General features: G+C 48.4%; 1 protein-coding gene across 3 annotated transcripts in view; it reads right to left on the bottom strand.

Annotated features, from left to right (window-relative positions):
* Positions 1-22723, bottom strand: part of OSBPL10 (oxysterol binding protein like 10) — a 322389-nt gene that overhangs the window by 30246 nt on the left and 269420 nt on the right. For all 3 annotated transcript variants that reach the window (XM_060162471.1, XM_060162469.1, XM_060162470.1), the window contains exon 7: positions 3795-3944. In XM_060162471.1, coding sequence (XP_060018454.1) covers positions 3795-3944 — 150 coding nt within the window. The remainder of the gene's footprint in view (positions 1-3794; positions 3945-22723) is intronic.

The raw sequence follows: 22723 nt of genomic DNA, 5'->3' as shown, positions 1-22723 counted from the left end.
CTGGTCACTTGCCCAGGAAACTGCTGACCACGGTTAATGAACTAAAGCAAAATACAGCACTCAAGGCCCAGTGAGGCTGGTGACCTGGGAATGCAGCTGTGCTGGACACCTCCACAAAGATGGGGCTGCGCACTTATTTCACGGAGAGATCAAAGCTTCATCCTCAAGTCGTGGAAGGTAACCTCTCCAGGGCGCCTGCTCATCGAACCGAGTGCCATTCAGGCCAAGCTCGTCCACTGCCAGCTTAGCACAAGCTTAACTGAATGACACAGACAAGAGCCAAGAAGAGACAATAAGGAAAGAGATAATCTACAAATAACAAACGCTGGAGAGGGTGTGGAGAAAAGGGAACCCTTCTACACTGCTGGTGGGAATGTAAATTGATACAGCCACTATGGAGAACAGTATGGAGGTTCCTCAAAACACTAAAAGTAGAGCTACCATATGATCCAGCAATCCCACTTCTGGTCATATAACTGGAAAAAACCATAATTCAAAAGGATACACGCACCCCTATATTCACAGAAGCACTATATACAATAGCCAAGGCAGGGAAACAACCTAAATGTACATCGACAGATGAATGGATAAAGAAGATGTGGTACATGTAGACAATAGAATATTACTCAGCCATTAAAAAGAATGAAATAATGCCATTTGCAGCAACATGGATGGACCTAGAGATGATCATACTAAGTGAAGTAAGTCAGACAGAGAAAGACAAATATCATATGATATCACTTACATGTTGAATCTAAAATACGACACAAATGAACATATCTATGAAACAAGGCAGACTCAGAGACATAGAGAACAGACTTGTGGTTGCCAAAGGGAAGGGGGTGGGAGAGGGATGGAGGAGGAGTTTGGGATTAGCAGATGGAAACTATTACATATAGGATGGATAAACAACAAGGTCCTACTGTATAGCACAGGGAACTATATCCAATATCCTATGATAAACCGTAATGGAAAAGAATATGAAAAAGAATATATATGTATGTATAACTGAATCACTTTGCTGTACAGCAGAAAGTAACACAGCATTGTAAGTCAACTATACTTCAATAAAAATTTTTTTAAAAAGGGGAAGATACAATTTCATCAACATTTTTACAGGACAGGGCAATGAAAGCCCAAAAGCCTCATGGGACAATAAAAGGTTTCCCTCTTCCTTTCACAAGTATTTCAGCTTGTCAAATGTTCCCTTGGTTTCTGAATAACAGCTTCTTCCCAGTAAATAAGTTAATGAACAATAGATTAGAAAAGTTTTTCTTTCTGATAGCTGACTGTTGGATAAACACGTTTGCTCTTTTAGGAAAAGGCGATGTACACTTCTCATGATTTCCATATTTTAAAACAAGAGGGACTTCCCTGGCGGTCCAGTGGTTAGGACTCCGAGCTTTCACTGCAGGGGGCATGGATTTGATCCCCGGTCAGGGAACTAAGATCCCACATGCCGTGCGGCACAGCCAAATAAAAAAATTAAAAAATAAAACACAGGAGCCAGAAGGTGATGTCTCCGAGACACTCCACCTGCCGTCATACAGTCCCCTCAGTGCTGTTGGGTTTCTCCACATCTGACCTGGGCAACTTCGGTTACTCTGACAGTCTCTCTCCTGTATCACTCAGGAGTCTACATTGAATTATAGAATATGATCCACGATGCAAATATATTTCACATGGTGACCCAGTACACACGTATCAACAGAACTAAAAAGTTTCACCTGCTGTACACTCTGGTATTTTCTAATGTATTTTATTTCATTTTTTAGAAATGATCATCTGACCCACTAAACTGGTTTTACAACCCACAAAACGGGCTGTGAACCAGAGTTTGGAAACATGGTTTGGGGTCAAATTAGTGATGTCACAGCCCAGATTCCAGCCCCCAGGTCTTCACTCAAAGCTCCTTCTGAGTGGTCTACACTCAGACAGGAATCAGAGAGGGGGCTTTTTAAAAGGCAAGCACTTAAAGGATTCTTCTAGCAAAAAGGATGCAAATTACATGGCCAGGAGACAGAAATTAAGGGAAGGCAGCAGGATGTCAGCTTGGTGTGTGGAGCCCCCGAGCAGAGGGCAGGGAAAGGGGAGACAAGGGAACCTTCCAGGTCACACTGCTCAGCATGCGCCCCAATCCCATGGAAAGTAGTGCAGGTTCCCAGGACGTCAGACTCCCTCATGATCAAACCCATGAGAACATCCCCAAGAAAAGGCTTTTCTGTCCCCTCTGAGGCTCCCTGTTGTCGCTTTCCTCTTCAGAGAGCCTGTCTCACCCGCCCCCTCCCTCTCGCTGGTCTGGCCTCCAGGCCAAGCTGAGCTTGTGGAATCCAGCCCCTTCCCTGCAGCCAAACAAGCCCACGACCCTCAAGGCAGTTTCCCCAGGCTGCGCCTTCAGGGGCTCCAACCATTTCAAGTAGGCCTTCCCGATCCAGAACTTTCATTGCCAGCACACCCTTCCCATGGTCACGTCCCTCCCTCCTAATCACGAAGCACCTACCGAAACTGAGCAGGACCCTGTGGGGCTCCAGGGCATGGAAGCCTTTCAAACAGTTGCTTGTCAGGGAAGGGAGGGGAAGCAGAGACCAGGGAGGAGCAGTCAGGAAACAATAGTGCAGCCTTGGGGCAGGGTCCCCGTTCAGCCTCAAGGGATAAACATTAACAATGTCTTTGAACACTTCTGCAGAAAGAAAACCCTCAACAAATGGAAAATGTTAGCATTCTTCATTCCAGAGAAGACCACCTGAGGCCAGACTGGAGGAGTACAGGCCCCCCCCCCACACACACACCCTGATCCTTATCAGCAACCCAACCCTTGAACTCCTTACCTCCCGGTTTGGGACACACAGTTTTGTGCGGCAGGAGCTCGCTGTGTCTCCCTTTGCCTGGCAAAGCAATAAAGCTATTCGTTTCTACTTCACCCAAAACCCTGTCTCCAAGATTCGATTTGGCACCAGTGCAAAGAAGCCGAGCTTTCGGCATCAGCGTCAGGACGGGCAAGGGAAGCCAGGTGGGCTGGACAGCCGAGTCCAGGTAACTCCCACCACCCACAACGCTCCCCATGCCCACACACCTCTCAGCTGCACGCAGAGCGGCCTTCCCTCTCTCCTCCAGAACGAAGCCACTGCCCGGAGGCGGGGAAGGCTCCACGGGGGCCATCGCCCGGCCACCAGCGTGGAGGATGCTGGGTCCTCTCGATGAGGTTTCCCGGGATGGGTGCAGCACCAACAAGAGTTATTGTGCGTCTACCAACCAGCGGGCACACAGCTCTCCACGTGGGCAGCGAGGTCTGGATCATCAATGGGGTTAAGGCCAATGACAGCCAGCAACAGGAGGTGGCCAGGTGCCCAGAGGCGGGGTGGGGGGGTGGGGCCGGGGTGGTGGTGGTGGTGGTGCAGGTGGAGGCAGCCTCACTCTTGCCCACACCATTTCCTTCCTCCTGTTTTCTCTCTGTGGCCAATGCGCCACGTCCATCTCTCTAGGTCACCTTTAATCCTCTCTAGGACACAGCAGGAGACAAAGAAATCCCATCTTGAATTGTCCTTATCATCTTGTGTGCTTTCCCTGCCCTTGAAGCATCGCAGCTCCTCCAGAGAAGCAAACGCAAGGCTCATGCCCTGGGGATGATCATTTACATAAAATATCCTTTCCAATAATCCCCGGAACATCCGTACTTGACCGCAGCTCTGACCCTTCCCTACTCTGCATCCCCAGTCTCCCGAGCGGGAAAGCCTGTGAGGGACAGAAGGCACCCAGACGACTGGCCACAAGCCCCAGGGGACATGCCCACCTACCTTGGTCAGATCCATTCCAAGTTTGAGCTGAGAAATGAGGTGAAGGATTACACTGCGCTGATCCTCCATGACACCCACTTCTGTCTCTTCCTGATCTTCAGTGTCACTTTTCTCATCTTCTGACAAAACCAATTCGGGGCCTGAGTTTGGCTAAAACGAGATCATCAGTAAAAATCACCAGCCTGGTCCTGAGAAGCTAGAAGCACAGCACCGAACCCATGTGCTTAGCAAGGGCAGAGAGCCCAAGCCTGCCCAGATAGAGTTTCTCCATAAACTGGTCCTCCCGGCCGTGGGCAGAAGACGATCTTTTTTTTTTTTTTTTTTTTTTCCCCGGTACGCGGGCCTCTCACTGTTGTGGCCTCTCCCGCTGCGGAGCACAGGCTCCGGACGCGCAGGCCCAGCGGCCATGGCTCACGGGCCCAGCCACTCCGCGGCATGTGGGATCTTCCCGGACCGGGGCACGAACCCGCGTCCCCTGCATCGGCAGGCGGACTCCCAACCACTGCGCCACCAGGGAAGCCCAGAAGACGATCTTTGGGGTGCAGGCCCCACCTTTAAGCACCTGAGGAGCCCTCTCATCTTCCCCTCACCTGTGAGTGAGCCTTCTAGCCTAAGCACCTCCCCTGACAAGAAAGCTTCCTGCCCTCTAAGAAACTAACTATAATATTCAAGTGTGAGTCCCTTCACCTTGGCTATTCCCAATTAATATTCTCCTGTTAACTTGTACAACCCAGAGCACTATAGCTAACGTAAATTTCTCTGTTTATAAGCAAAAGTCAGACACCCCAGAAACTGACATTACCTTATTTATGGGAAAATTTACTCTGAAATTATTTCTATTCCCGTTAGTGAATATCACTACAGCAAGTAAAAAAAAAAAAAAAAAGGCTCAGTGCTGGCATTAATTTATGGAGGGAAACAAAAATGAAAATGTAAAGAAAAAGTCTGAAATTTTATAATAATGCTAAGCTTCAACCTGGCTAACAGACCCTGCACGTTCCTTGATGCAAGTTTTATTCATTCAGTTGCTTGATTCCAGTTTTCCAAATTACAGAGGAAGCAGGCAAGTTAATAAAATATGCAAGGTGGATTGCTGAGCGCATAATTTTCCAATACCTAATTACCAAGAACTCTGGCTACAATTACAGCTGTCCTCACAATTCTGTTGAAAGAAATAATCCTATTCACCATTCTTCATTTATGTATGTTCTCATAGTACTTGTTTCTATGTCAGCAAAAGCACTCTACACAAAACACTACGTAATTGTTTCTAATTGCTGCTGACTGGTAATTACTAATGAACTTAACATACAGAAACACGGGAGCCCAAACATTTTAATATAAAAGGATACAGACTTGCCCAAATATCCAAGCAAAAAACTAATCATTTTCAGTCTCATTACAAAGAACCATCTCATCTACTTCCAAAACACAAAAGTTATTTAGCGATCAAGGTGTTTATAATTGTCCTTCCTCACCAACACTCCAAAGGAAATATGGTGCTCTTTCCACTGGGGTAGCATTTTTAAGATTTCAGTTGAAATGGACATTCACCATAGACATACTGCTCAAATTATTCCCAAGGCCATGGGGCCTTCCTCCAGCCACAAGTCAAGTTTCCATCATGTGCCTGGTTCCCTAGACTCACGTCATGTGTTGTGCTATGTGACGTCACTGGAAAGGTGCTTTGCTAGATATACTGAAATAACTGAGGGCCCCTGACCCCCACCATGGTCCAGAGGAGACTAACCAGAGGGGGAGTCTGGGGCCATGGGCCACCCTGATTCCACACTGGGAAATCAGAGACAGAGGGACAGGAGCCAGCACTTGCTGTCAATGCCTGGAAGCCGCCTACCTCTCCTCCAGCTTCAGCTCCTGTGCTGCAGTACCCGTGGCAGCCAAGGTCACTGTGGTTACGAGTCTGACGGGCTAAAGCAGGGCCACCGTCCCATATACCTGCCCTCCTGACCTTCCCTGCTCTTTCCCCCTCCTCTGGGTTTCAGGCAAGTTTTAAAGGGTGGCTGTCTCCATTCACTGTGAGTTTGCAGTTCCCGTCAGTTGCCACCAAAGCCAGAGAGCTCAGACACACTCCCTTCAATGCCAAGGTGATGGAGCTGCTACTTCCTTCGCAGTAACATGCTGGGTGGTCACCTATATTAGCAGACATCCCCTCCACCCAGGGCAGCGGGGCAGGAGAGGGCAAGGCCTGGGTGTCTTGTGTGGCAGGAAAAAGGACAATCGAAAGCAAATCACGCTACCATCCTGCACTCAAGGGGGTGGGCACAGCTTTCAAGGTCCTTATACATCTCAACAAGAAAGGGAGCTCCATGGGAAAAGAATCTGAAAAAGAACAGATACATGTATGTGTATAACTGAATCACTTTACACCTGAAATTAACACAACATTGTTAATCAACTATACCCAATATAAAATAAAAATTAAAAACAAAAACCAAAAAAAAAAGAGAGAGAGAGAAAAGGAGCTCCACCTGGAGTGCAATTGTTCCTGCTTGAAATTAGCTGCTCTCACAAAGCACTGATTGTAAACTAAACAAATCAATAGCTCAAGCAAGTTTTATGAAGTGAAGAGTTGTTCTTTCTTCTGAAACTGTGATTTTCCCATCTGCCCACAAGCCAGTGCACCCCTCCCACCCACTGCCACACTCGCAGGGAGATGCTTAACAAACCACAGGGACCAAGCGTCTCCTGCTGTCTGCCTTCCTTGGAAACCAAACGCAGCTGGTCCCTGATTTCCAGGAGCCAAGACGCCTTCTGCAAGCTCCCGCCACATCATACGAAGAACATACATTACTGTGCACACAAACCTCTCCAGCTTGTCCCACTTCAATCAACGTCACGTTTCCTGTGTCTGGTGATGCCGTCAGGGACACTGGCTCCAGCAAGGAGAATTAAGGCTGGTGCACAGGCCTCAGAAGCTGACTCACTCCAGGGCGAATGGCGGCCAGAGCTCCTGGGGACCCTGAAGTCCCGCCAAGGGAGGAAAGGCCACGGGGAGCCTGACACACATCCCCTCACTGGCACAGACCCTTAGCAGACGGTGCCCTAAGCTTAAACAAGGATCCAGCAACATTTCTGTCTCCTGCAGCTTCGGAAAACTTGCAAAAATTCTCTTATCCAACCTTGAGTAAATAATCAGGGTTTAAAAATAAAGCTGGTTTCATTCATCACGTTGTCAGTGAACGTCTTAGAGGACACCCCCAATTCCACCCACACTGGAACTCAAGTCCATATGCAGAAGGTGAGACCACCCTCTGGTGTGGGTCCAAAATGGGGGCACGTGGATGGAGGGTAGGGGTTCCCAACAGGGCACATCGGTCTGAAGGAGGTCAACTGGCCGTGTAAACACCAATCTGTGGGCACCCGCAAAGCACCCATGGTTAGCAGGGGCTCTGAGAAATGGAGATTTCGAAGAACCAGGCTTTGATGGAGTTTTAAAGACAGAAAACCTTCCCTTTTAGGGTCAAGGGTTTGCAGATTCTGCTGTTCTGATGTGAAATCCACAACAACGGTAACGGTCAGTGGATCCAAGTCTGCTTTCCACAGTCAGGCCCACGTGCTCATCACATCCTCACCCCCCCAGCTCATCAAGTTCTGCTCCTCTCCTGGGTACCCCTGTATGCCCACGCCCTCCTATACCAATGGATTTCTGCTTGTAAAGTGATGACAACCGTCCTGAGGTGATCAAAGGTGGCAGAACGGTCTTTCTCCACCTCAGAAGAAAACTGAAAATAAGAAATGGCTTTTTCGTATTTTCTGAGACAGTTCCTAAGGCTGAGACAGTTCCTAAGACTCAAGCAAGAAGAATCTCTAAATACTGCCGTTCCCCAGAGAGCTTTGCAAATGAGCCAGCCCGAACCGTAAAAATGTACACAAACGTGAAGATAAAATGGAATTAGAATATGTTGTAAAGAGAAGCAGGCTTTGGAAAAAAGAGGTTTTTAATAAAAACAAAAAATTATGACTCAGTATCGCTTACCACATGAGTACCGCGGGACATGGGGTGCTACAACAATCCAGTGACTCTTGCCTTGTTAGCAAATGGTGGGGGGACGGACAAGCAAAGGTGATGGACAGGAAAAGGCCACCTGGCAGCTGGGGTCCAGGGGCACCCCTGGTAGCTCCGCAGTGACCTGGGCCCTAAAGCAAGGATTCTTAATCTGGGCCCTGTGGACACTCGTTAAGATACCTACCCATACCCTTGACATTTCATATACAAATTGTGTGTCTGGGCATCTTACGGAGAGAGGGTCCTGCTCTCCATGGATTCTTAGAAGGGTATCTGTCCAGGGCTGACCTCAGGCCTCACAAGGTCTGCAGGATCTCAAGGTCTGAAGGGTCATGGAACAGAGATGGGCTCTCAGGGTGGGAAGCGGTTGAATCAAAGACGGTCCCAGCACCTGCAGACGTGCCCCTGCCTTACCACCAACCTCTACTCCTTATCTGATAGGAGGCAGCTCCTCCACGGGCCAAGGACCAAAGCCAGAAGCAACACCGTGACTTGAGTTAGGTTTACGTGGGTCCAGCAGTCTCGTCAAGGGGGACACCGGTGTAGGGGAGACACTGAACATTCTTAGCGTCTCTTCTTCTTCACAAAATTTTAATTCTTCAATACAAATGCAAATTCCAAGCAAGACTGAAATTCCAACCTCTTTTATTCAATACACATATGTGATTTAATTACAGTTGGAGTCAGTTCCAGGAAAAAAAACCCCAGGAAACAGACATTTATCTTTAGAGTCCATTCAATTCCCTGTCGGAGGCCTCACTCCACCCCCACGCTCCCAAATCCACCCCAACCCCCCTTCCCAGGCCTCGCTCCCTATTTTCCCTTCCTCAGACGGTGTACTTCTCTCTTCACAATGATCTCTCCTTCTTTCTTAACTGAGACCTGGCCCTCAGACAGCTGGGGCCAGTATAAGCAGTTGGATCTATTGTACTAACATCCTCTTTAACCTAATGTCTTAAAGGGCTGAACCCTGAGACTCAAGGCATTAGAGAGAGGCCTGGGCATTACCAAGCCTTCCAAAAAGCCTTTTCACTGTTGGGTGGGGAGCAGCTCCACAAAGAGCCCTGAAAACCCAGACATGCGGGTGTGAGGGGTCTCCCCCAGCAAGGATCGGGATGGACTCCTATAGCCATCTTCTGCCAGGTAAGAGGTATTCTTAACTAAACAACGTCTTCAGCAGAAAAACATAATCCACTGAGCTCACGTTAGCCACCACCCTCCTGAAATTCTACCGGACCAAGATACAAAGCCAGCTAGAGAATGAACATTCTCCTCTGGCAGCGAACACACTTCAGCTCAATCATTTTTAAAGCCTGGCATCTCTCCCCGCACGCTGGTACCTTGGCATGGAGGCACGGGTGGGTTGTGCCATCCCAAAGAACCTTGGCATTGAACGCAAGAACCCAACGTAGCCCAGATATCGTCCTTACAGGAAAAGGGGGGAACACAGCCATGTCAAGAAGACTCTCTGGTATTCTGGGGGCCAGCGAAAGGTGGGCAGCGGGGAAGAAGACCCAGAGCATCACCGCCCTCAGATACCCTCAAATGAGAGCAATGTCTGTATCACAGCGGCTGGCAGAAGAGTAACCAGGAAATGACGTGTCCTCTTACGCGACGTGCTTCTCAAGCCCACAACTACACAGAACATGCAATGACATGCAATCGCGGCCACCAGGGCGAGTCTGCTTTTGCTGACCGGGGATAAAAGTCAAGAGAAGCTGGTCTTCCAGAAAATAAGAGGTTTTAGGAAAAATAGGAACGTGAAACATGGACAGAGCTTAGGGGGTCAGAGAGACTGGGAGGGTGGGTACATGGAGACAGACCAAGGGGACAAAAAAAAGGAAATCCAGTGAATACTGGAAGAAAAGCAAGAGGGTGTGAGTGTCTAAGAGGTACAAGTACCCAGGGACCAACAACCAAACCAATTTTTTTTTTGGTTCTAATGATAAATGGTATTACTGTCTCTTTAATTTCTAGTCATTTTTTCATCTCAATAGTCACAGTGTATTTAACCAAGTTATCACAACCATGACTCGGTCCTCAGAGCGCATCTTCATATCAGTAACATTTTATCAGTAAATCCTAAGAAGCCCCGCCTGACAGCCCAAGGTCACGAGAACTGGCACAGCTGGATCCGAGGAGCCGGTCCAACTTGGGGCTCAAGTCAGCAAGCATCAGCAGAGCCTGGAGCCCCCAAAGATAGCCAGACGTCCAGCAAATTCCACCAGTAATTTCTGGCCCTCATTCCCCAACAGGAAACGTCTACCCCGTGACTGTCAAGTGCACGGCCCTCCCTACCACGCGCTTGGAAGAATTATCTCCCGAGGACAGACACAGACGTGAAGTTTGTCCTCTGAACGTGCAGAGGCTGCTCCTGGGGACCTACTGCTCTCCCCACGCTCAGCACAGGCGGGGTTTCTCCTCCAGAAGAGTCTCTCTAATGCCCCAGAAGTAGGCCATCCTTGCTCGGTGGAAGGGCTCTCGGTCGGAACGGATGGACGCTTGTCTCTGGTCACAAGTCATGCCAGAGGGCTGCCGTCGGCCACACGTCTTTGGATGGTGTCTGGTCCGGCTGACGGCCCTCGGCCCTGATGCAGGGCGGCAGCTGAAGGCTCCTCACATGTACCGTCCTCTCTGTGGAGCCAGGTCGAAGCCAGGCCACCGACTGGGCCTCGGAGGCCACCCCCTTAGTTAGGGGACCTCATCTGGCCATTTGGAGGTAGGTACAATGAGGCCACCGTGGCGAGGTGGGGGGGACCTGACGGAGAAGTTGGCTCTTATCCTTGACAGGTTCAAGTACAAGCATGTCCACGCAGCCTGCTGGTCCCAGCTGCCATCTGGGGGGCACTGAGTTGGCTGCCACTGCCATCATAATCCTTCTGCCGCCTCCCAGTGGATGCGCTGGCTTTCTGGCTCTACCCACACATACATACACATTTACCACACTTGGCTCTCACAGACTGTAAGCACAGATGCTCGTCCTGAGCAAAGGGGCCGACCTGCAGAAAGGTTAATTTTAAATCAAAGACATCCTGGAAGGCAGAAGGAAGTTGCTTCTGGGGAGGGGTGTGGAGCGGGGGGGGGGGTGCATTCGTCATCAGCCAAGGTCATCGGGAACATCACACCAAGAAGGTTTAAAAAGCGTTCCTTTCAAGACACGTGAGGTAATAAGCATTCAGAGGGAGGAGAATCGCCAGCCCTTTTCCAGCATCCATGCGTCTACTTGAAAATCATTTTAAACGAAAGCAGAAAAGAAAGGAATTGCGAAGGAGCAAAGGAAACCTCAAGAAAGCACCGCAAAGGAAAAAGGAAGCAGCAGCTGCAAACAAAGAGGGGGGTGATTATTTTGCAGTTGAGGTTCTGGAAGCACATCAGCAGGACCCCTGGCCCTGGCATGTGGGCACCGGGAATCACGGGGAGGGTGCCAGCATGGTGGGTCAAGCAAAGTACTAGCGCCGCATCCAGTGCTTTACGGCCTTTTCTCCATCAGCAGAAGTCCAGCCCTTTCCAGCCCAGCCCAGCACTGAATTCACAGCCGGGCCGAGGGCTCAGCAAAGCTCTGCAGGGTGAAGGGGCACGCCCACCGCGCCCTAGTCCTGGGTGGCCCCAGCAGCACGGGTCACGCTTCCCAACTCACAGGAAGCCCCTGAGGATGGGGATAAAGGTCACGAGAAGGAGAAGAAAGGGGATGCATCACCACAGCTCTGCAAGGCAGCAAAGCATCCAGGGAGAGCTCTGCGCGGTGGCTGCAGAGAGACGGCCCTGGACATAAATCCTGAATCCGCCACCTTCCACCTGGCAGGCTGTCTCCTCACCTGTGAAGTGGAGATGGTACCACCCACCCCCTGGAGGGCTGCTGAGAGGCCCGGGGAAGTCAGGGCACGGGAAGTGGGTGCAGAGGGAGCACTGAGCACAAGCCTGCTGCTCTCGTGAGGCTGCAGCATCCTCATGGGCACATGGTGGACCTGCGGCCACGGGGATCTAGAAACCACAGCTGAAGTGCCCACCACCCCTGCTTGCGCTCGTTCCTGTCCCGGCAGCATCCTTCTGGAAGCTGCAGGATGCCGCCCATGCTGTCTCCCAGGCCCTCCTCAGCAATGATGACACCGAGGGTTCTGGGGCTGCAAAGGTCCAGGCCCCCCAAAGAGTCCATGGCCCTGACCATGAGGTAGCATCACTTCCTGGACCTGGGGCTGCAGCAGGAAGGGGTTCATAGAAATCCATCCTCCAACAAATCTCAGCCTAGAGTCACATGCAGATCCGGGAACCACATGGGACAAATACACAGTAGCCAGGACAGTGAATCGGACAGTGCAGGCCATCCCCTGGCCTCAGGAGACCTGCTGTGGTCTGCAGGGAGTGACAGTACAGGGGTGTCTGCCATCCAAGGCTACCCAGGAAAGGTAGGGAAGAAATTCCCTGAGACCCATCCTAGCCTTCCTGGCCTCTGATAAGAGGAAAAGTGGTGGTTTAAGACATAAAAGGACCCCCCCTCCTACTTGGGGTGGGCTGAAGGGTAAGCAGTCACCAGGCCTGAATGAGTTACCATTGCACCAGCTGCCTCGAACTCAAAGCACCGCGTGAGATACTGAAGACAGAAGGATGCGGTCTTAAGCCACGGTCTCTGCATTCAACCAGCGGGGATCTGTTGGAGGACCTTTCTTTCTCCAGCCCTGGGTGTGACTGGTAAGTTCCCAACTCATCATTCGACACTTAGTTCAATCATGCTTCACGGGGGCAGAGGCGATGCCTCCATCCTAACCAGGAATCCCTAAGCACCCTGTCCGTGCCCAGCTCGGCACTTACCCAACTGTATTTATGCAACTGCCCATCTATCTGCCTTCCCGTCGGAGCAAGACAGTCAGCTCTCTTTTGGTACAGGAACACTGATGATCCCTAAGGCTGGCTGCTTAGGGATCTGGGTCGATGTGGATTAGAAGCCTCCTCCAGGATCTGGGAGGAAGAATGCCCCGATCCAGCAGCAACACCAGCCGGGAGCTCAGGAGGGGAGAGTGACAGCCATGGCGTTGTCAGCTTACCCACCTCAGAGCTCCGTGATGATGGGAAGCCTGTCTTACTCAGGCTTTCATTTCTAGAATCCCAACACAAAGCCTGGTTTTATAATAGCTGCTCAGTTAAAAAAAAAAATTGTAAGGACTGAATGAATAAAACTAAAGAAAAATTGGGAAAACTGGAGCGTGCAAGACAAAATCCAGATTTAAAATGAGAAGGCCAGCCAGTCACAGAAGACCACACATGACATGATCCCACTTATATGAGATGCCCAGAACAGGCCAATCTACAGGGACAGAAAGTACATTAGTGGTTGGTGGGGGACGGAAGGACGGGGGGATTTGAGGTGACAGCTAAGAGGTAAGGTTCCTTTTGGGGTGATGAAAATATCCTAAAGCTGACCGTAGCGCTGGTGGTACATAGCTGGGAGCATCCTCAAATCCACAGGATGGCACACTCCCAATGGGTGAATTGACATGGCATGTGAATTATATCTCAATAAAATTAAAAACAAATAAATAAATGCACACATGATGCAAAGTCAAACAAGGCCAGAAGGAAGGTGACGTGTGCAGAGCCAGACTCCGGCCTGAGTCTCACCCAGGAGCAGCGCTTAGGGCAGCAGAGAAAGGCGGGGCCCTTCCAACCAGAGTGACGTGACAGGGAGGTGTGGCTCAGGCCAGACTGTATGTGGCTTTGCCCTTAGGACTAGACTCACTCCCTTGGAAAGCCCATGTGATTGATGCCGTGGCTTTAAACCATTTGTACACTGATGGCTTCTAAGTTTATATCTCAAGTTCAGCCTTCTCCCCTGACTTCCAGCTTTGTGTGTCCAACTGTCTATCCACACCCCCTAAGCTATTAGGCAGAACAACGGACTCCCAGACACGCCCACGTCCTAATCCCTGGAACCTGTGAATATGTTACTTTACATGAAAAAGTGGCTTTACAGATGTGATTAAAGCCTGGAATCAGGGCGAGTATCCTGGGTTATCCAGATGGATCCAACAGAATCACAGAAATCCCTAAAATTCGAGACTCTTTCCTGGCTGTGGTCAGAAGAGGAGATGTACTCATGGAAACTGGTCAGACATGCAGCATTGCTGGCTTTGAAGATGGAGGAAGGAGCCACAAGCCAAAGAAAGCAGGCAGCCTCTGACAGCTGGAAAAGGCAAGGAAATTGAGTCTCCCCTAGAGCCTCCAAAAGAAACCTCGATTTTAGCTCCATGAGACCTATGTCGGACTTCTGACCTACAGAACTATAATACGATCAGTTTGCACTGTTTTGAACCAACAAGTCTGTGATAATTTGTTACAGCAGCAACAGAAAATTAACACACTACCTAATAGGCATATTAAACATAATATATCCAAAACACACCTTGCAACTCACACCTCCAATACGTGATCCTCTGTCTCAGGAAATGGCAACTTCATTTTTCCAGCCACTTGGCCAAAAGCCTCAGCACCACCCCTGACTCCAGTCTTCCTCATGTTCCACCCACACCACAGCACCCAGCAAACCCTGCCAGTTGCATCCACAATCCAATTACTCTCACAACCTCCACTCCCTGGCACAGGCCACCGCCAGCTCTCACTTATTTACTGCAACAGCTTCCCAGCAAGTCTCCCGCACCCCCTCTATGGCCTCGGTCTCCTCACAGCAACCAGGAGGCATCTTCAGTCATAACGCAGATCCTCTAACTCATGCTCAAAACACTCCCACTTCCTTCAGAATCAAAGTTCTTATTGGGGCCCAGGAGACCCCATGTGATCTCGCCCCACTGCTTCTCTTACCTTCCTTCCCACCGCATCCCTCCCACACCCTCCTCAGGCCCCGCCAGCCACTTTCTGTTCCTAGAACACATGAAGTGCACGTCTACCTCAGGGCCTTTGCACCTGCTGTTACCACCCTTTTCCCCCTGGATTTCTGCATGGCTTCCTCCCTCCCTTCACTCAGATCTCTACTCAAGTGTCACCTGACTGTCCTCCCCACCTTCCCCATCATGCCCCCCACCAGCTGCTCCTTCCCTCCTGGCACTGATCGTATCATATGCTGATTGATCACCTCTGTGCCCTGGAGAAGGTCAGCTCACGAGAACCAGGCTGTATTTTGTTCACTGTTGTGTCTCTATCAACAAAGATAGGACTTGACACTGACATATTCCTCGAATGAGTAAATACACACTTGGCTTTCCCCTTTGGAAGTGAGCAACTACGGACGATCACTAAGAGGCTGAAGAATATAACCCAGGCCCCAAGGAATGGCCTGTTAATTAAGCCACGATGTGACTGTCGCAGGGGTGACGGGCACTGAGAACCATTCTGGAAGCTTCCTGCAGCCACGGTTCAGCGTGAGGGAGAACGGCGTGCACAAACAGACCCATCAGGCTCTGTGTGAGGCACAGGAGAGGAGCACAGACGGTGTAGGACACGGCCTGGGTCCCCCTGGGCCTGCAGCCTCTGTGCAGACAGTGGCTGGTGTGGGCTCCCAGTTGCAGGGTCAACAGCGAGCACCACAGGAGCCACGGGGGAGCAGCAAGGCGGCGGCAGGCAGTTCAGAAGGAAGAAGCAAGCTCTGGAGGGAGCAAATGGAGCCACAGAGGAGAGAGCTCAGGAGATTCAGACGCAGCATCATTCAAGTGGGAAAGAGCCGTTAGCATCTCATCTCGCACACCTCAACGGGCCCCTGCAGCACCCCGCCTCCTCTGTTTCACTCACCATCCTCCTTGTCACCCAGGTTTGAGGCCTGCAGCTTCACAGACGCCTCCCCAGTGCCCCAGCACCCCGACACCCACCCGCTTACACATCCCTTCCCTCTCCCATCTCTGCCATCACACGCTGGGCCTCGGGCACATCTCATAGGATCCGAACACTTCCCAGATTCTCATCTGCTGCAGACCCCTCCTCTTATGCTCTGTTTCATATTGCGCCACTAGAATGTTCTTCCCAAAACATCCGCTTCTCTGTTCAAAGTCTTCAAGGCCATCCCACAGCCCAGAGAAAACGATCCACTCACTCAGCCCAGCATTTCGGGCTTTCGTCCCCCAGACCCCTGTTGTCACATCCCCTCCTGCTATTCACCTAATCCTCCTGCAGCTTAGAATTACCCTGCCCGGCGCGGTAGCCACCAGCCACAAGTAGCTATTTAAATTAATTAAAATGAAATACAATTTAACCAGCCACACTGTAAGTACTTAGCAGCCACAGGTGGCTGGTGGCTACCATATTGGTCAGTTGGCAGAGAAAATATTTTCATCATCGCACAAGTTCTACACTTTATTTTATTTTATTTTAATACTTTTTATTCGGTTGCACTGGGTCTTAGTTGCGGCTTGTGGGCTTCTTAGTTGCGGCTCGCAGGCTGCTTAGTTGCAGCATGTGAACTTTTAGTTGCAGCATGCGTGTGGGATCTAGTTTCCTGACCAGGGATGGAACCCAGGTCCCCTGCGTTGGGAGCGTGGAGTCTTAACCACTGCGCCACCAGGGAAGTCCCAAGTTCTACACTTTCTCTGCAGAAAGAGCACCCATGCCCTGATGCAGGCTCTGATGATCCCGGGGCAAAGGGAATCCCTCCCTCCTCTAACACCCCACATGGAAGCCTCGCCAGGGTCGCTCACAGGTTACTGCCTTGCCTATCTTTTCCTGACATTTTGGCAATAAAAAGCTCAGTGAGAACAGATCATTTTAAAACTCTAAAATTCCTACTGAACCACAGATGAACCATTTTACAAGCACCTTCACCGAAGAAACAAAAAGACGACAGAATGATATATCGGGGGGGGGTCCCCCTGTGATTTGCTTCTTTTGTAACCATGGATGCGCATCGAGAACAGAATTCTGGCTTTCTATATCCACAGTTGTTAATGATTTATGTTTTGTGCTGGGTGATAGATTTCTTCTGATTCTGCAGATGGTGAATGCCTCTATTCAGAAAATAAACACAAGGAGACTAAAGTCGATGGTACCCCCTTAGTGGTCCTTTCAGAGTCTACACTTGATGCCGCTAATTGCTAGACCACCTTGCTTCTTCCACACATTATGCAGTCATGGGCTCATACTTAGAGGCAGGCACAGGGAAAAAGGATGCAAAGCAAGGAGGGGATGAAGAATGGAGCAGGGAGAAGCTCGGGATCAGGCCTAACACATGGTCCCGAACCTGCAGCCTCAGCATCGCTGGGAACTTGACAGAAATGCAAAGTCTGGGCCCCATCCCAGACTTCCCGACCTGTGTTACGTTTGTGGGGACGGGGGCCCAGACCTGTGTTATGTTTGTGTTTATTTTTGAATCGAAATAGAATTTATATGGTGCAATGTACAGGCCTTAGTGCGTAGTTCCATGAGTTATGACAAATCACTTTATATTCAATTACTTTTTTTTTCTAACACCTTAACTATTTTTAAGTGTACAGTTCAGTAGTATCAACTCTATTCACATTGCCGGGCAACAGATTCCTGGAACTTTTTCATCTTGCAGAACTGAAACTCTACGCCCACTGTAGGCTTCCAGCCCACCTCCTCCCCTCCCCCTGGAGAACCTGAGTGTTACCAAGCCCCCCAGGTGTTTGGGATGCATGCCAGCACTTGAGAAACCGCTGCTCTAATGATCCCAGGCCATAGGGGCTCCAGAGAGCAGCCCAGAAAAGCAGCAGGCGTGTTAGAGGCCTGGCACCCAGGAAAGATGTAGCAGGAAATGTGTCACTGGCCTCTTCTGATTCCCCAAACCCAATCCTGAGTGCCCAGTGTGGACACGGGAGTCAAACATGGACAAATGGACAACTTCTATCAAAATCTTGTGTAGGCATAAGTTGAAGAAGGAAATTGTATTTCTCAACATTAGACCAGGCTCTGGAAATTTCACTTGATGGCCCAAAAACAGGATCAGAAAGCTATAAACTTTTTTTTTGTTTTTATTTATTTATTTTTTTGGGGGGGCTACATTGGGTCTTCATTGCTACGCGTGGTCTTTCTCTAGTTGCAGCAAGCGGGGGCTACTCTTAACGCTCTGTCCAGGCCACCAGGGACATCATTCACAGGGGACTCCTGTGTGCCAGGCACATATCAATACACACACAGACGCATCCCAGCCTTTAAGGACCAAAATCAGGGAAATCTATGCCATTTCACTTCAAGGGGTAGAGTTTCTGGATTACTATCCCCTTTGGGAATTTCTGACTCTCAGAAGATCCAATGATTTAGTACCACAAGAAGATCAAAAGCTAGGAATTTTAGAAACAACCCCAAGCTTGGACAATTTTAGATTCTTCAACTTCTCTTAAAAACTCTCTGGTATTTGTCTATCATGTCTTGATTTCAGTAAAAACTAACAAACTTAGGGAAAAGCACCTCAGAGAAAACAGGCTCTATCTAGTGTCTTGTAGAAAAAAGAAATAAACCAGAAAGAAAACCACCACAGCTCTTAATTCTACAATGAGGAAGCACCAATAAGGCTCCATTAAACCTACAATCTCTAAATCCCACTCAGTACATTTTGGCTCAAATAGCTGGCATTTTCTCTGCTTTTTCGTGGATTTTTTTTTTTTTTTTTTTTTTTTTTTGCGGTACGCGGAGCACAGGCTCCGAACGCGCAGGCTCAGCGGCCACGGCCCACGGGGGCAGCCGCTCCGCAGCACGTGGGATCCTCCCGGACCGGGGCACGAACCCACGTCCCCTGCATCGGGAGGCAGACTCCCAACCACTACGCCACCAGGGAAGCCCTCTCTGCTTTTTAATTTGCATCATGTGCAACCATTTTTCTAGCCACTGTGATAGCGGATATTAAAAGAAGTTTTCCCTGTACATTTATTCAAATGGGAATTGATACTCGGGATCTAAGAGGGTAATTGCAGCAATTTTTTTTTCATATTATTCACGGCCATAAAATCCAGATGAGGCTTACTATGCCTTCTACGTTAAAAACCATCACAGTATCATACTCTGCTTTGCCCCACTCTCAAATGCTTTATTCAATGAAAACGTCAAGGGGAAATGTGTGAGACAGCTGTAATCATCCCAGAGTAATGAAAACACTGTGTAGTGAGCACTATTAATGATCAGACCTGTGGGTTTAAAACTATATTTCGAAAAGATACATGCGCCCCAATGTTCATGGCAACACTATTTACAACAGCCAAGACATGGAAACAACCTAAACGTCCACTGACAGATGAATGGATAAAGAAGATGTGGTAGAACACTACTAGTGGAACACTACTCAACCATAAAAAAGAATGAAATGTCATTTGCAGCAACAGGGATGGACCTAGAGATGATCATGCTAAGTGAAGTAAGTCAGACACAGAAAGACAAATATCTATGATATCACTTATATGTGGGATCTAAAATATGACATAAATGAACTTAACTATGAAACAGACTCACAGACATAGAGAACAGACTTGTGGTTGCCAAGGGGGAGGAGGGTGGGAGAGGGAAGGATTGGGAGTTTGGGATTAGCAGATGCAAACTACTCTATTGATATACAGGATGGATAAACAACAAGGTCCTACTGTACAGCACAGGGAACTATATTCAACATCCTATGCTAAATCATAATGGAAAAGAATATGAAAAAGAATATATATATGTATAACTGAATCACTTTGCTGTACAGCAGAAATTAACATTGTAAATCAACCATACTTCAATAAAATATATATTTTTTAAACTGTGGGATTATCATATGTAGCACAAAAAGAGCACAGTAGATTTTAAGGTATGAATGTCTCAGGTAGGACCCACATTCTTTTAAATATTCAATTGTCTCTTCCTTTTCTAGATCATTCTGATGCACAGAATTTCCATGTCTCCAGTATAACACAGTCCTGCAATGACTCTCAGAGCCAGGCTTTCTGTCACCTGGCTAGACATTTGAAAAATGCTCTGTTCCTGAACGATAAATCTTCATCCCATTCATAAAGGGTGATAATGAAACACAGCCCTCTTGTGAGTTTGAAAATACCCCATGGTAGGTGATATTTAACTGAATATTTTACCATGCTATAACCCAATGTCTTTAAAACTAAAAAACAATTTAACTTCTGACATTAAGTACTTCATTTTTGAGAAATAAAACTATTGGGTTTTTTTTTTCAACTTGATAAATATCCTGCTTAAAACTGCCTTAAAACCCAGCAACATTAGACCCTGGATGGAGACAGAGTGCCCAAACCAGAACCACCAGAGAATGAGTCACTACACATTTTGACATCTGCCTGAGGGAGAAGCTGAGGGTAGGAGAACCAATGCTCTCAATGAGAGGATGCTTGATTCGTGCCGATGATGTTTCCCGGAAGGATGGGTGTACATATCAGCTCCTGTACGTTCCCACAGTGTGATACCTCCCTATATAACAGCCACCACAAACACAGCAACACCGTGGCTCATCTCAGTGGGCAGCCCTAGACAGCAACACACAAAATTCATTTGAAAGGATGTAAGTAAGGGGAATCTGACTCAAACCAATTCAAGCGAAGGGCTCCTTCATGGGGAAAGTACACCCAAGAAGAGGACAAAATATTTTCCTCATACTATGAAGGACTAATTGGCTTAATATAAAAAGAATTCTTATAAAACATTAATTAGAAAGTCCAACTGAATGGGAAGATGTGCAAAGGCTGTGAACAAGACACTGAAAACAAGAGAAATACAAAGAGCTAATAAATACGTGAAGCATATTCTCAACTTCATTCATAATCATAAAAATAGAAATTAAAGAAGATACCATTTTTCTTCTTAAAAAGCACTGGTAAGAAAATAGGACCTTGGGCTTCCCTGGTGGCGCAGTGGTTGAGGGTCCGCCTGCCGATGCAGGGGACACGGGTTCGTGCCCCGGTCCAGGAGGATCCCACATGCCGCGGAGCGGCTGGGCCCGTGAGCCACGGCCACTAAGCCTGCGTGTCCAGAGCCTGTGGAGGCCACGGCAGTGAGAGGCCCGCGTACAGCAAAAAAAAAAAAAAAAAGAAAATAGGACCTTGATATTCATTCTTAATGGCAAAAGAACAGGAAACAGCAGCCCTCACACATTGCTGAGAGTATAAGTTTGGCTCAATCTCGGAGGGCAATTTGGTAATACTTTGCAAAATTTTAAATTCCCACGTATGTTGCCTGAATTCCACTGATAGACAGTTTCCCTATATAAGACATATGTGCATTAGTATGCCAGATATATGTCGAGCACTACCTGTAAAAGAAAACTGGACTATCTACAAGTCTCTCATGGAGACTGGTTAAATAAATTACGGTACATGATTCCACGAGTTATGATACACCCAGAGTTGAATGCTTTGTGGCTGTTAAAAGGAATGCAAACAATATACCTAAAGTCTATTGTAAATTAAAGAGCCACATTATCTATAGTGTGATTCCACTGTTGTAAAAACTGTTTAAAGTATATATGTTTGCTATGCAAACAGACTCCCCAGAAGAGATACAGTAGCTCCCTGTAGGAGGTATGTTGGAAGGAAGAAAGAGTGGACTTTTACTTCTGACTTCCTATAAGTCCTATGCTGTGTTTACGCGACAATTACGCTGCAAAAATTTTTCAGGTCCTCCTCCTCCCAGTGCCAAGATCTGAACTGTGTGAACTGTCAGAGACGACCTCATGGGTCACGTCTGGCTTAATACTGAGGCTCTCGGGGGCAGCAGAGGGGATGGAGGGGTGAGGAGCAGCAGCAGGCTGGGAAAAGTCAGCTTGGCAAAGTTTCACTCTGGACAAAAGGCACAGCCAGTTACTTTCCTCCCGACAACACATCCAGCTGAGCTGACTGCTTTCCTCCAAGGGAGCAATGGAACCACTGGCTCTCTTTCAAGTCGGAGGTCCATCCCACTTTTATTTTCATGGTTTATCTAATGTCTTTGTGATTGCCAACCAACTCACTTGCTGTGTAGGCTGAATAATAGCCCAAAGATGTGCGGTCCTAATCCCCAGGACGGTGACTGGGTTAGGCTATATGGCAATGGGGAATTCAGGGTGCTAATCGGCTTAAAGTAGGGAGACTGTCCTAGATTATCTGGGTGGGCCCAGTGTAACCACAAGGATCCTTAAAAGTGGAAGAGGAAGGCAGAAGAGAGAAATCACAGGGAGACAGGACTATGGAAGCAGAGTCAAAGAGATGCAAGGTTCCTAGCCCTGAAGATGGAGGAAGGGGCCACAAGCCAAGGAATGCAGGCAGCTGCCAGAAGCTGGAAAAGTCAAGGAAATGGATTCACCCCAGAGCCTCCAGAAAGGAATGCCGTTCTGCTGACACCTGGACTTTAGCCCACTGAGACCTGCGTAACACTTCTAATCTACAGAACTATAAGAGGATAAATTTGTGTCTTTTAGGCTAAGTTTGTGGCCATTTGTTACAGCAGCAACAGGAAACTAATACAACCTACCTGATATTTCCTTTATGTCTTTACACTCCAGACTTCCTCTTGTGGGCAAAGCTGGGGTGTGCTGTGAAAATCAGCCCACCTGGGCAGCCTGCCTTAGAGATGCCCACTGGATTGGGCCCACCCTGCCAGCTGGCTGGGTGATTTTAGGACTTCCTCAGAGAGAGGCCAGGCAAGACACTTACCTTGCAACAAAACTGCCTTGATAATGCTTAAATCAGCTCTACCTGGAGAAGCCCAGTTTGAGTAAGTTATTAATGGAAGCCCTTTGTGAATCAGGCCCCAGCGTATAAATATATACATTTGTCATCATTTACACCCAGAATACTCTTTTGGAAGACTACACAAGAGAAATGAATCTCGCGTGAGGAACCCAGAAGAGCTTAACAACAAATGCTCATAAGGCTTCCTCAACCAACTTACTATCTACAGACTGGGGTAAGAGAGGCAGGTCAAAGACAATTTGAATAAGACTCTGACTACTGAGTACCTACTATGTGCCAGGCACCGAGAT

The sequence above is a fragment of the Lagenorhynchus albirostris genome, chromosome 10 (assembly GCF_949774975.1).
Source record: "Lagenorhynchus albirostris chromosome 10, mLagAlb1.1, whole genome shotgun sequence".
In the NCBI taxonomy this organism is placed as follows: Eukaryota; Metazoa; Chordata; class Mammalia; order Artiodactyla; family Delphinidae; genus Lagenorhynchus; species Lagenorhynchus albirostris.
The sequence above is the reverse complement of the archived record's forward strand: the minus strand, read 5'-3'. Positions and strand labels throughout refer to the sequence as shown.